Source organism: Arachis stenosperma, chromosome 3, assembly GCF_014773155.1.
Source record: "Arachis stenosperma cultivar V10309 chromosome 3, arast.V10309.gnm1.PFL2, whole genome shotgun sequence".
Taxonomy (NCBI): domain Eukaryota; kingdom Viridiplantae; phylum Streptophyta; class Magnoliopsida; order Fabales; family Fabaceae; genus Arachis; species Arachis stenosperma.
Window position 1 is genome coordinate 4,321,265 of NC_080379.1, and position 12,660 is coordinate 4,333,924.

Here is a 12,660-nt window from a genome sequence, read left to right on the forward strand (position 1 = left end):
TAAGTTAAACACCAGCCACCTAGCCAGCTTCATAATCTTGAAATTTATACATAAAACACAAGGCATTCAAACAAAGATGAAGTCTGATCTACAACAGAAACATGATCATGAGTTGGCTACAGAAGTCTTCTATCTTGACCCTTTATTGCATATTGCATACATACTTACTTCTTAAGCAACACAGAACTTTGTCCTTCTCACATGGTGGTGGCTGTGGGTTGGGGAACCCACATAAGATTCTTCAGAGGGAAGAAGTGACAGAGTGGAGCCTCCCCAGGCATGAACCCAAGCTGCTTAAATATAACGTGATTTGGGTTAAATTCTGATGTGTCTAAATGGCAGACGCCAAGAGCTTCAACTTTGTCTCCATTCTCACCAACTAACAAGACCTTGAATATCCTGGTGTTTGTAGCTATGAAGTGGCAATAGTAAACAGCATAAGGGTAAGGAAGAGGATGGCAAGCCACCCATTTAGGAGCATAGATATCTTCTGATACTTTCAAAATGGTGTAATTCTGCAGAGGAGCCCCTGAAGGTGGAGTAGTTGTGTAAATGTTGTGCTTTTCCTCTGATCCAAGGATGTTGTTCACAAATTCTAGCATGGAGTCTAAAGAGTTAGCACAAATCCTAGTCTCTTGTGTGAGCATTCCTGCTTCACATAGTTCAAGTGTGTCTCTCATGAACTTGGCTTGTGGAGAATCTTGAGAGATTGAGAAGAGTTGAAGAAGACTTGGAAGTTGTGAGGTTGAGAAAGGAATGGAGTCAGCTTGTTTCTTTGATAGGAAGTGAGGAACCTCTTCGACAGGAAATTGGAGAGTCATAATGTTCCCTACAAAGAGATCATCCATGGCGAAATATCCTACCTTGAATGCCTCAGTGTGGTCTACATTAGTTGAAGAAGAGGAAAAATCATTGTCAGAACCATGGGTATTGGTTTTGTACCCTATAAGGTAGTTAGGTTTATTGTGATTTCCATGGTGTGAATTCATTTCTGTATGACCTTGCAACTCTGCTTTTAGATCTCTGCAACCAATGTTGACCCCATTCTGTTTTGCAATTAAAGGACAAGGAATTCATATGCAACACAAACTTGCAAATATAATTGTCTTGAGTAGGAGGTTGGTTACGATGCTTGCTATACACACTTAACAAAAAGAGGTGCATTTTCTAAATATTTTATGATATTCTCTCATTAATACGATAAAGCAAGATGAATATAAAATTGATTATTGTTGAAATATGTATTAAACTTATTTTCTTCAATACCAAATTGTTCACATTATTTTTTTTTACTATTATATAGAATATGAAATTTATACTATGTAAATTTTATACTCCATTAATATATATTAACGATATGCATAGAAAAATATGTATGTGCTGGACTTATTTATTCAATATCAAACTGTTCACATTATTTTTATTATTATTAAATAGGATATAAAACTCTCATTTTTCTATGTAAAATTTATACCGCCAATATATATATATATAATTTTAATGTACTAATATATAATTTAATTTAATTTATATGTGTATTTAATTATGTATACCAGATTAGTAAAAATAACTACTTTCAACAATTAATGCATGAATAATTATTTAAATAAACGGATATCATTAAATAACGATATAAAATAATTTACATTATTAATATATCAAAATTAAATATATATATATATATATATATATATATATATATATATATATATATATATATATATATATAAAAGTTATGAGCTCGAGTTATACATGCCAACAAGATATTAAAAAAAAAGGTATAATAAGTCACTAATAATTATCGAAAAAAAAGTAACTAATTAATATATGCTAGATAGGGATATATAGTTCTACTAGGACATAATAATGCATGGAAATTGGCCCAATAATTTGATATAATAAAGAATATAATACTGAGATCAGTGTATGTGCATAAATGAATTACCATTAAGAAGAAGAGGAGAAAAGGAAGAAACCAAAGACCAAGTTTGGCAGCCATCCTTTCAACTATATATGTTGGAAAAAGATTTTTCAGCACTCACTAGTGAAGTAACTAGCTAGTAAGGATGAGTTCCACTTGAAGAGAACTACTCTTTTTATAGGCATTAGGGAGGTTTCCTCCACTTCTCATATTGAATAGGATAATAATATTCAGGCTGCACAAAAACTTGGTGATTGTGGTAATTTAGTATCTTAATTAATAGAGCTAGCTTGTTAGACTAGATAATTATCCTCTAATGAATGACCTAATTAAGTTTGCAGTTTAATAAGGTTATCATACTCAAGTTTATTGATCGATGAGCATCAATGCTAAATTTTATGTGATACAAAACGTAATAGGTTGTGATGTGCACGCTAACACAAGAAAAATATAATTCAAGTATCATTTTCAGGAGTTTTTTAAATTTTGAGATCAATTCCTTTCTGTACTTAATTAACTAAAGTATAACTAAATATTCAAGGAATTTTCATTTATAATCATTTGAATTTTTGGAATAGTTAATAGATATAGTTTTAGTGAAAAGAGAAACAAAAATACTATTTGTACATTGTTCGAGATATAATTATTCACGTTGTCTTCTTATATCGATTTAAGTTTTTGAATGAGTGGTTTCATGACATGTATGTTATCAGAATTTTATGTTTAAATTTTAAAGGTTTAGAATTCGATTTTTGGTGAATTCCAAAAATAAAAAAATTATAGTAATAAACTCATTCACGTATAAATTGAATGACTATAATTAATACATTATTTGTATCTTATTTATTGAATACATTTAAATTTAATCATTTAAATTAATTCAATAATTATAAATACATTCTCATATAAAAATTTTATTCTCATAAAATACATTTTCAATATATATATGAATGTGGTTATTGTTTGAATTTTAATCACTTACAGTTATGTTCGATTCTGGATCATCACAAATTCACAATCATGATTAATCCCAGCAATTAAATAATAAATATTCACAATTTTTATGTTATACTTCTCATAGTAAATATGATCTTGTAACAATAAATTACACCAGAAATGTTGCTTGTGATATGTTTTCACACTTGGCATCTTCCCTTTCAAATTGGTTCTATTATCTCAACGCAAATAAATAATAATCTAGACGCATTTAACGTTAATGGTTAATCTACTCAGAATAAAAAGTAAAACAAGTTGACTATGGTTGATAATGTAATGCCTCTGATAGACCTGATGGGAATATATACGAATATCCCTCCCAGAATCTAAAATTAGATCCAAAAAAGTCTAGTGGAGAAAAAGTCCAAGTTAATGTAATTTGATATGAGAAGTTTTTGGGTGACTAATTTTTAGTATTTGTAGTCATTATTTAATTAGTATAAATATTAAATTATTTTAATAAATAAATTTTATTAATTTATATATATAAATTTTAAAAAATTTAAGTATAAATTATATTAATTTATGTGTATAAAATTTTAATAATATAAATATAAATTATATATTTTTGTGTGCAATATATCATCTAAAAAGTTTGGATTCAAATTTTATTTTTAACTAAAAAAAGCATCTATAAATATAAATGTAAATTATTACTAATCAAATAATAATGGTTATAATGGTTATAATGATAATTGCAATAATTTGGAAGTAAAATTAGTTAAAGAATAAGGAAAAAAAAAACCATAAAGTCCATAATAATATAGGAAAAAATTTATAAAAAAAATATTAATTTTAATAAAAAAATAAAATAAAATATTTGAAATAAAAATAAACGATTTTAAATATTAAGAACAATATTAACCTTTTTCCATATTAGGATTGCAGCTATCTGCTGCATAATCTTAAAAAATTCATAGATAAAACACAAGGATAGAAACAAAGATGAACTCTACAAGACTACAACAGCAAAATAATGATGAGTTAGTTACTGAGAGTCTGAGACTTTCCATCATTGACCTTTTATTGCATAGAAACTTGCTCACTAAGCAACAACAGAACTCTGTTCTTTTCACATGGTGGCTGTTGAGGGTTGGGGAACCCACATAAGATGCTTCACAGGGAAGAAGTGGCACACTGGAGCCTCACCAGGCATGAACCCAAGCTGCTTAAACAGAATGTGATTTGGGCTCCAATCAGATGTGTCCAAGTGGCATACGCCAAGAGCTTCAACCTTGTCTCCATTCTCACCATCTAACAAGACCTTGAACACCCTGGTCCCTGTTGATATGAAGTGGCAATAGTAAACACCATATGGGTATGGCAGAGGATGACAAGCCACCCATTTAGGAGCATAGATATCTTGTGATATTTTCAAAATGGTGTATTTTTGCAGAGGAGCCCCTGAAGATGGAGTAGTTGTGTGAATGTTGTGCTTTTCCTCTGATCCAATGATGTTGTGGACGAATTCCAGCATGGACTCTAAAGAGTTAGCACAAATCTTAGTCTCCCCTGTGATGGTACCTGCTTCACATTGTTCAATTGTGCCTCTCATGGACTTGGCTTGTGAAGAATCTTCAGAGATTGAGAAGAGTTGAAGGACACTTGGAAGTTGTGGGATTGAGAAAGGAATGGAGTCGGCTTCTTTCTTTGATAGGAAGTGATAGAACTCTTCCACAGGAAATTGGAGGGTCATAATGTTCCCTATGTAGAGATCATCCATGGCGAAGAATCCAACCTTGAATGCCTCAGTGTGGTCTACGCTGGAAGATGGTGGCCCTCCCTTCAAGCCTTGCGTTTTCTTAGAATGAAGGCCATAGGTTGTCATATAAGGCTTAGCTGAATTCTGGGTTGTGGCAGACTTTGTTTTTATTTCTTTGTTGGAATTGTCACCACCATATTGAGAGATGTATGGTGCATTTGAATCTCTTTTGGGACCAATGCCATCACCATATTGAGTAAACTTAAAACCAGCATCACTACCATATTTAGTGATATATGTTTTCTTGGAATGAAGGCCATAATTTGTTACGTCAGGCTTAGCCGAATCCTGGGCTGTGGCAGATTTTTTTATTTCTTTGTTGGATCCACCAACGCCATATTGAGCGATGTATGGCGCATTTGAATCTCTTTTGGGACCAACATCACCACCATGTTGAGTGATATAAGCTTTATCAGTTGACCAGAATAAAATATCTGTATCAGGAGCATGGGTACTGGTTCTATAACCTAGAAGGTAGTTAGGCTTGTTGGGAATGAGACTGAGGATTGGGAAAACTGTGTCAGAAAATTGTGAATAAACAACAATCTACCTCTCTGTCTATCTATTTTAGTATGTTGTAAGGAGACATAAAGGGAATGAGACTGAAGATTGAGAAAACTGTGTCAGAAAGATTGAATAAACAACAATCTATCTCTCTGTCTATCTATTTTAGTATGTTGTAAGGAGACATAAAGGGAATGAGACTGAGGATTGAGAAAACTGTGTAAGAAAGATTGCTTCTATATAAAGGAAGAGAAACCAAAAGAGAGACAAAAAGCTGGTATAAGTCGAGTTAAGCTAAGATAAGCCTACGACGTAAGAGTTACTAAAAAACTATAATTTAATTTTAAAAAATATACCAAATATTAATACTACTATTTTTTATAAGTTAAAAACTAAAAAAGATTATTTTTAAAACTTTTCAAACGAGTGTTAATTAAGTAACACAATCACCAAGTTTTGCGCAATGTGATAATATTATCCTATTCAATATGTTATGTGGAAGAAGCCAAGTCTCCCTAGTGCCTATAAAAAGAGTAGTTCTCTTTAAGTGGAACTCATTCTCACTTCACAAGTGATATTAGTGAAGAAGCTTTTTCCAACATAGTAGAAAAGATGGTTACTAAGCTTACTCTTTGGGTTCTTCTTTTACTCCTTTTCTTCTTAATGGTAATTCATTTAATCTTGCGTTATATCATATTATTGGGGTCAATTTCCATTATGCATGTCCTAGTATCTAGAAATATATCACTATTTAGTAAATTAACTGCAAATATACATTATGAATAGTTACATTTTTTACTTATTTTAATTTTTTACATTATTGTTTAATTGCATAACAGAATAGGCATGTTATCAGTGGCAGAGATCTGAAGGTAGAGTTGCAAGATGATACAGATACAAATTCACAATCATATATCAACCATGAAAAGCCCAATGAACCTTACATAACTAGCTATGCAACTTCAAGTAATAAACTTAACTACCTTACAGGTTATAAAACTGGTGCCCATGGTTCTGACAAAGATTTTTCCTTAAGCTCAACTAATAAACCTTATATTACTGGCTACACAACTACTCCCCGTGATGCCAAACAGCCATACATAACTCAATATGGTGATGAACCTAGTGGTTCCAACAAAGAAATAAAAACAAAGTCTGCCACAGCCCAGGATTCAGCTAAGCCTTATCTGACAAGCTATGGCCCTCGTTCCAAGGAAACACAATCTTCTAATGTAGACCACACTGAGGCATTCAAGGTTGGATTCTTTGCCATCGATGATCTATACGTGGGGAACATTATGACCCTCCAATTTCCTGTCGAAGACTTTTCTCACTTCCTATCAAAGAAAGATGCCGACTCCATTCCTTTCTCAACCTCACAACTTCCAAGTGTTCTTCAACTCTTCTCAATCTCCGAAGATTCTGCACAAGCCAAGTCCATGAAAGCCACAATTGAACAATGTGAAGCAGGAACCATCACAGGGGAGACTAAGATTTGTGCTAACTCTTTAGAGTCCATGCTGGAATTTGTTCACAACATCATTGGAGCAGAGGAAAAGCACAACATTCACACAACTACTCCATCCTCAGGGGCTCCTCTGCAAAAATATACCATTTTGAAAATATCAGAAGATATATATGCTCCTAAATGGGTAGCTTGTCATCCTATGCCATACCCATATGGTGTTTACTATTGCCACTTCATATCAACAGGGACCAGGGTGTTCAAGGTCTTGTTAGATGGTGAGAATGGAGACAAAGTTGAAGCTCTTGGCGTGTGCCACTTGGACACATCTGATTGGAGTCCAAATCACATTCTGTTTAAGCAACTTGGGTTCATGCCTGGGGAGGCTCCAGTGTGCCACTTCTTCCCTGTGAAGCATCTTATGTGGGTTCCCCAACCCTCAACAGTCACCATGTGAAAAGAATAGGGAGTGAGTATCTATGCAATAAAGGGTCAATGATAAATGACCTAGTAGCCAACTCATGATCTTGTTCCTATTGTAGACTTCATCTTTGTTTGTATGACTTGCGTTTATGAATGAATTTTAAGATTATGGTAAAAAAAAAAAAAGAAATCTAGGATTACAATTCCATAAACAACACTTGGTAGAAGAAACTAATACTGAATATCATCATCATCACGAGAAATCTGTGATTATAATTTATAGCATGCACATCAAACATAATAGTATAATAGTACAACTTATTAAATGCAGTCTAAGATTAACTTAAACATAGATACGCCAAGCATATAAGCACATTTGGTAATGACATCACATGATCCTAAAGGTAATTGATTTGTAGTTGATTGAATTTTTTTTGGTTGTTTGCAGACAAGTGAAAAAACATGGTGTGGGTTATTCGTTTGAGTAGATTGTGTGCAAGAGGAGCTGCCTGAAAGAGCTGTTTCAGGAGATGATGATGGTGATAGAAAGATGAACTTTGCATGGCTGATGGGGAAGATGGAGGCAGACATTAGGAATCTGAAATTCATTACTCATGTTCTTAGGTTTGGGTTCTTAGTAGTTGTTGTTTTTGTAGGAATGATGCTATTAAAGAGTTGAGAACATGTCAATGTAATGTAGTTCCCAAAGTAATGAATGAAAGTGTTATGTGGTAACATCACAAGGTTTTTGTAACTGATCTTAGCTTACTATAATAAAATATCCTGTTGGATGAATAAAAATTACACGTAAATAAGTAACAGAAAGATTGATTCAAACCATGGATACTATTAATTGATCTATACCAAAATATGGCAAACCATTCATAGTTTTAACACATTACAGTCATAAGTAATTGAGCAAGTAGTATGACATACTTGATTAGTAATCAATAAAATGAACAATTGTTTATAGTGAGCATAGTCACTGTTTCTTTTAACAAAAAACAAACACTTCACAAGTGTAATGTCCTATAATATTAAGTTTCACTTCTTCCGGGGGTGCTTAAATCCAAAGGTCGACACAAATTTCAGAAAATTTGTGAATCGTGAGGCAGTGGCAGAACTTGCACCCTTTATTGGGTCCAGTGCTGTAGAAGAGGTTGTTGGTGGTGACCTTCTTCTAGCAGACAGTTTGGCAGGTCTTGTGGCTGGTTTCCCTTTTACTTCAGTGAACTACACAAATTTCAAACCACAAATGAAAACCAAAGTTCGTCACCCACTAAACCTTTTTTAGAGCTATTAGTCCATGAATTAAAAAGGTTTATTATAGAATTACTATTGTACCTTTTGAGAATCTTCTGGTTCAGAACAAATTGGCTGTGACAGATCAATCTTTGAAGCTTGACCAATAGAAGCAGAATTGATTGTAATATTAGCAGTAGCCATAGCTGTACTGGTAGCAGTTACAGTTGCATGGGCAGTGGCAGTTGCAATGTTAGGTGCAGTGGCCTGGGTAGTTGCAGTTGCTTGGGCAGTAGCATTTTTAGGGTCTTTAGCAGCTTCCGTAGCCTTTGCAGCTGCCGCAACATCAGCTGCAGCTTGAGCAGCGTCAGCTGCTCTTTTCTTTTCACATCCTCTCTTGGTGTGACCTTTTTGCAAGCAGTACTTGCAGGTGAAAGGTCGAAGCTGTATTTTCATGGTTGTACCTTGCTTAGATTTCTTGCTAGAACTTGTGCCTTCATCAGAGTCCTTTCTCCTCTTTGTTTGAAGGTTACCTGGCTTCCTCTTGATTGGTGGTGCCAATGGCTTGTTATACTGACTTTGTTCCCAGAAGGCTTGGCCAGGTATAGGATTGATCTGGTACTTGTATATTTCCTTGTAAGACTCCATGGTTATCAACTTGTGACAGAAATCCTCCGGGTGCTTGTTCACTCTGGCCAGTGCAGCACAAGCATAAATACATGGAATCCCTACAAGTCCAATTTACATCCAGCTTAGGTTAAAATAATGAGCTATGCTACACATACAAGTCTTTTTGGCTTACAAGTATTACAAGTTGGCCCAAATCTAACACGCGCGTCACTGAACCATCTTCGCGTGTTTCATCTTCGTTTTCTTTTTTGAGTTTCTTGCCAAATTTGTTCAATTTTCTTCGTGCGTTCTCTCTTTGCCTTCGATCTCCTTCTATTTTTTTTTTATTTTCATGGTTTTTGAAATCAAGCTTTGAAATTGATTTGAAGATAATGAAATTTCAGAAATACACCCAAACGATTATAAAAATACACCCAAATGATTACAGAAATACACCCAAACAGTTACAGAAATAAACCAAACGATTACAGAAATACATCCAAAGAATTACAGAAATACACCCAAATGATTTAAGAAATACACCCAAAAGATTTAAGAAATACACCCAATATCAGGCGAAGACAGTATATTTCTTCTTGAAATCTTTTAATGTTTTACTGGTTAAGGATGAGGCACATGGCCAAGACAATTTAGAAAAAAAACCTAGAAGAACAGTAAAACAGTACCTTGAATAATGTTTCTTCATTTTTTTTGGTGATTTTGATGAAAGAGAAAGAGAAAACGAAAAGAGGAGAAAAAATTTCAATAAAAAAAGGAGGAAGATGTGGTGTTGATGACGACAATAACGAGAGAGAAGAAGAAGAAGAAGAAGAAGAAGAAGAAGAAGAAGAAGAAGAAGAAGAAGAAGAAGAAGAAGAAGAAGAAGAAGAAGAAGAGGAAGAGACACGAAAAAAACGTGAATAAATGACTTGTATGACTTGTATGGAAAAGTACTTGTATGTGGAGAATAACTCTAAAACAAAATCATTTATAAACAAGTGTAAAAGTCCATAAGCAAAGGTAAGTGGATGGGAAAAAACAACCTGTTAACATCCAGAACTAGCAGGTACATAATCTTTTCCCCAAATCCACCACATTGTTTGTAGGACGCCTATGGACCTCAAACTTCTCATACCCAGTATCTCCAGACCATATAGCATGCCAATGTCTGGACTCCTTCCTCACCTTTTCTAGCCTACTTTTGATTACGGGTGGTAACAGCCCCAGGTGATTGTCCAACTTCACCTTGTTCTTAGCTATAGTCCTCATGACAAACATCCTCACCTCTTCTAAAAGAGTAAGTATAGACTTTTTCCTTGCTTCCTTTATCTTTGAATTGAAAATCTCACAAGCGTTGTTGCAAATCGAGTCCAATTTCGGGTTGTGTCTGAACTGTGACCTCGTCCATGCCTCCCTGGGCCACTTGTCAAGATACTTCCATGCATCCTCGTTCAGCCTCTTTATCCTATCCATGTAATCCTGAATGACAAGAATTAAGAATAGTGAAAAAAGTCCATGTAAACTAACTCCAAAATAAAAATATTACCTTTACATACCTTAAACTCTTGAAATGTAGTTGCTCTATCACACTCCCATAATAGTCTCCTCAACTCCAGGTCCTTCCACTGCTTGTTAAAATTTTGCCACAAGTGCCAGACACAGAAACAGTGGCCAACATCAGGTATCACCACTTTCATGGCAGGTAGTAATCCCTGAAGATAGCAAACAATATGTTACCATAATAGTCCCTATGAGTGTTAATGGTTCACCATAACAGTTCTTAACTTTGATCATCAATCACCATAATAGTCCCTATTTTTGAAACTCGTTCACCATAATAGTCCCTATCATTCAAAATCGTTCATCATTATAATCCCTGAATTGCACCATTCAGTACCTATCTAAGTTGTAACAAACAGCAAACCACAGAAGTATAGTAACTAATCAAACAATAATAACAGAGGTATCATCATTCACAAAAGTTTACTGCACTTTATGTACTAAACCAAGTTAACATAGTTTTATACATTACAATTTACGTGAGATTAAGGTTATACTAGGAGATTACCTTTTGCATGTCAGAGATGAAGTTTCACCCATGAGTCTTGTTGTCTCTAAGGTCTTCATGTAGCAACTCTAGAAATCACTTCCAATTCTCAAAGTTCTCCACTTCCACAACTGCCCAGGCAATAATGTATATATGATGATTAGCATCTTGTCCAACAGCCGATAGAATTTTCCCCCGAAAATAGTTTTTTGGAAAAGCCCCATCAAGTCCAATTAACGGACGACAGCCAGCCCTGAAACCTGACTTGCACCCACTCAAGCAAACATACATCCTTTCAAATATGACCTCACCACTAGGCTGTGGCTTTGTGCAAATCTGAACAGTGGATCCCGGGTTGGTTTTCAACAGTGTTTCACCATAGTCCCTAAGCAAGGCATATTGCTCCTTCGCATCCCCATAAACTATATTCCTAGCATCACACAGTACCCATGATATAGAGTTCCTATTGAGCGACAAGTCGTATTTCGTCTTGAAATATGTTGTAGCCTCACAGTTCTTGAAATCGGGATATTTCTGTAGTTTTTTTACTAACTTACCTGCAACCCAATTTCTATTTGCTGTCCTGTTCCTATCCTCTCTTGGACAGGTGTGATCATTGAAGAATCTCTTCACTTGCCAGCAATTGTCTTCATAGTCCCTTGATGCGTACACAAACCACTTGCAATCATTCACCTTACATACTGCCCTTACCATTTTCCCTTCGTTCTTCCTTAACCTCATCCGTCTCCCTTCTTGTATAGTGAACTCCCACACTGCCACCTTGAACTCCCACTTAGTATTGAACTTCATTCCGACTTCTAAATGCAATTCCCTGAACCTAGCACCCTGTCTAAATACCGAAAATACTTCCTCTGAACTTTCTTCTCCAATCAGCTCATCCTCTGAATTAGGTGGTGTTTTCATCTACAAAGAGTGCCACAAATTGGCACGATCTGTTTCTGACCCCGGATCAAAAGCGTCATGGTTATCCACCTTTCTCCCTCCCCCCACAAATCCGATGTCCACATCTTCATCAGAAATGTCTTGCACAAATCCATCATCATCAACACAGACCTTGGCCTTCCCTTTTTTCTTTCCACTCTCTGCCTGGACCTTCTTCCTTGCATTGGGTTTGTTGACTTTCTTCTTGTGTGAAGAAACAGTATATCCAATGCCCGATTCGTCCGAGCTATCATCCGACTCTTGTGGCTTATACGCCTCGTCTTCAGCACTCTCGTAGCTGTCATGAGAGTCTGAGTCATAGGATAAAACAACATGGTCACCAGCATTTCCCTTTGCTTTTGAAAAACCTTTCCCTAAAGACCTCAGACAGTATCTCCTAGTCCTAGTTACATTGTTATGGCTGGGTATGGGTTTGGGTTTGGGAACTATCTTAGGCTTAGGTTTGACAGGGGGTCTTTCACCATCCTGAAATTCGACTTGGCTTGCTTTCCAAGATCCCTCACCTGGTCATCAACATGCACAACAACATCCTGTCATTGTACTATTTCAGGTTTTGAAATAGCATGTTTAATGTAGACATCTACTACCCCATTGTTCTTTTCACCATGACAACATATCTCTTTCAACTCATTATCAGAGTCTAAACGCCTCAAACCTACTTCCAGGCTCATCCCTGGGACCTGCCACCAAACCTCCTTCATTGTCTCAGAGTCTAGCTCTTTGAAGTA

At 35.2% G+C, this 12,660-nt stretch overlaps 4 protein-coding genes across 4 annotated transcripts; 1 reads left to right on the plus strand and 3 right to left on the minus strand.

Moving 5' to 3' along the window:
- Positions 1-2,078, minus strand: LOC130969334 (BURP domain protein USPL1-like). The gene is made up of 2 exons (XM_057895007.1): positions 1,946-2,078; positions 1-1,046 (listed from the first exon to the last, which is right to left on the minus strand). Exons 1-2 carry the CDS (start codon positions 1,997-1,999, stop codon positions 198-200), a joined length of 903 nt encoding a protein of 300 aa, XP_057750990.1. The 5' UTR covers positions 2,000-2,078; the 3' UTR covers positions 1-197.
- A 1,845-nt stretch (positions 2,079-3,923) lies between these two features.
- On the minus strand, positions 3,924-5,113 carry LOC130970294 (protein RAFTIN 1B-like). Its single transcript, XM_057896331.1, has one exon. It carries the CDS (start codon positions 4,743-4,745, stop codon positions 3,990-3,992), a length of 756 nt encoding a protein of 251 aa, XP_057752314.1. The 5' UTR covers positions 4,746-5,113; the 3' UTR covers positions 3,924-3,989.
- A 664-nt stretch (positions 5,114-5,777) lies between these two features.
- LOC130970765 (BURP domain protein USPL1-like) lies at positions 5,778-7,210 on the plus strand. Its single transcript, XM_057896944.1, has 2 exons — positions 5,778-5,849; positions 6,023-7,210. Exons 1-2 carry the CDS (start codon positions 5,796-5,798, stop codon positions 7,103-7,105), a joined length of 1,137 nt encoding a protein of 378 aa, XP_057752927.1. The 5' UTR covers positions 5,778-5,795; the 3' UTR covers positions 7,106-7,210.
- A 3,855-nt stretch (positions 7,211-11,065) lies between these two features.
- On the minus strand, positions 11,066-11,893 carry LOC130965338 (uncharacterized). Its single transcript, XM_057890106.1, has one exon. It carries the CDS (start codon positions 11,891-11,893, stop codon positions 11,066-11,068), a length of 828 nt encoding a protein of 275 aa, XP_057746089.1.
- Between the last annotated feature and the right edge of the window lie 767 nt (positions 11,894-12,660).

Excerpts from the sequence above, each read along its gene's own strand:
- LOC130969334 (XM_057895007.1), bottom strand. The coding sequence starts at position 1,999 with ATGGCTGCCAAACTTGGTCTTTGGTTTCTTCCTTTTCTCCTCTTCTTC. Across the intron at positions 1,047-1,945 it reads TTCTCCTCTTCTTCTTAATG|AATGGGGTCAACATTGGTTG; the intron begins GTAATTCATTTA and ends ATTGCAAAACAG.
- LOC130970294 (XM_057896331.1), bottom strand. The coding sequence starts at position 4,745 with ATGACAACCTATGGCCTTCATTCTAAGAAAACGCAAGGCTTGAAGGGA.
- LOC130970765 (XM_057896944.1), top strand. The coding sequence starts at position 5,796 with ATGGTTACTAAGCTTACTCTTTGGGTTCTTCTTTTACTCCTTTTCTTC. Across the intron at positions 5,850-6,022 it reads TACTCCTTTTCTTCTTAATG|AATAGGCATGTTATCAGTGG; the intron begins GTAATTCATTTA and ends ATTGCATAACAG.
- LOC130965338 (XM_057890106.1), bottom strand. The coding sequence starts at position 11,893 with ATGAAAACACCACCTAATTCAGAGGATGAGCTGATTGGAGAAGAAAGT.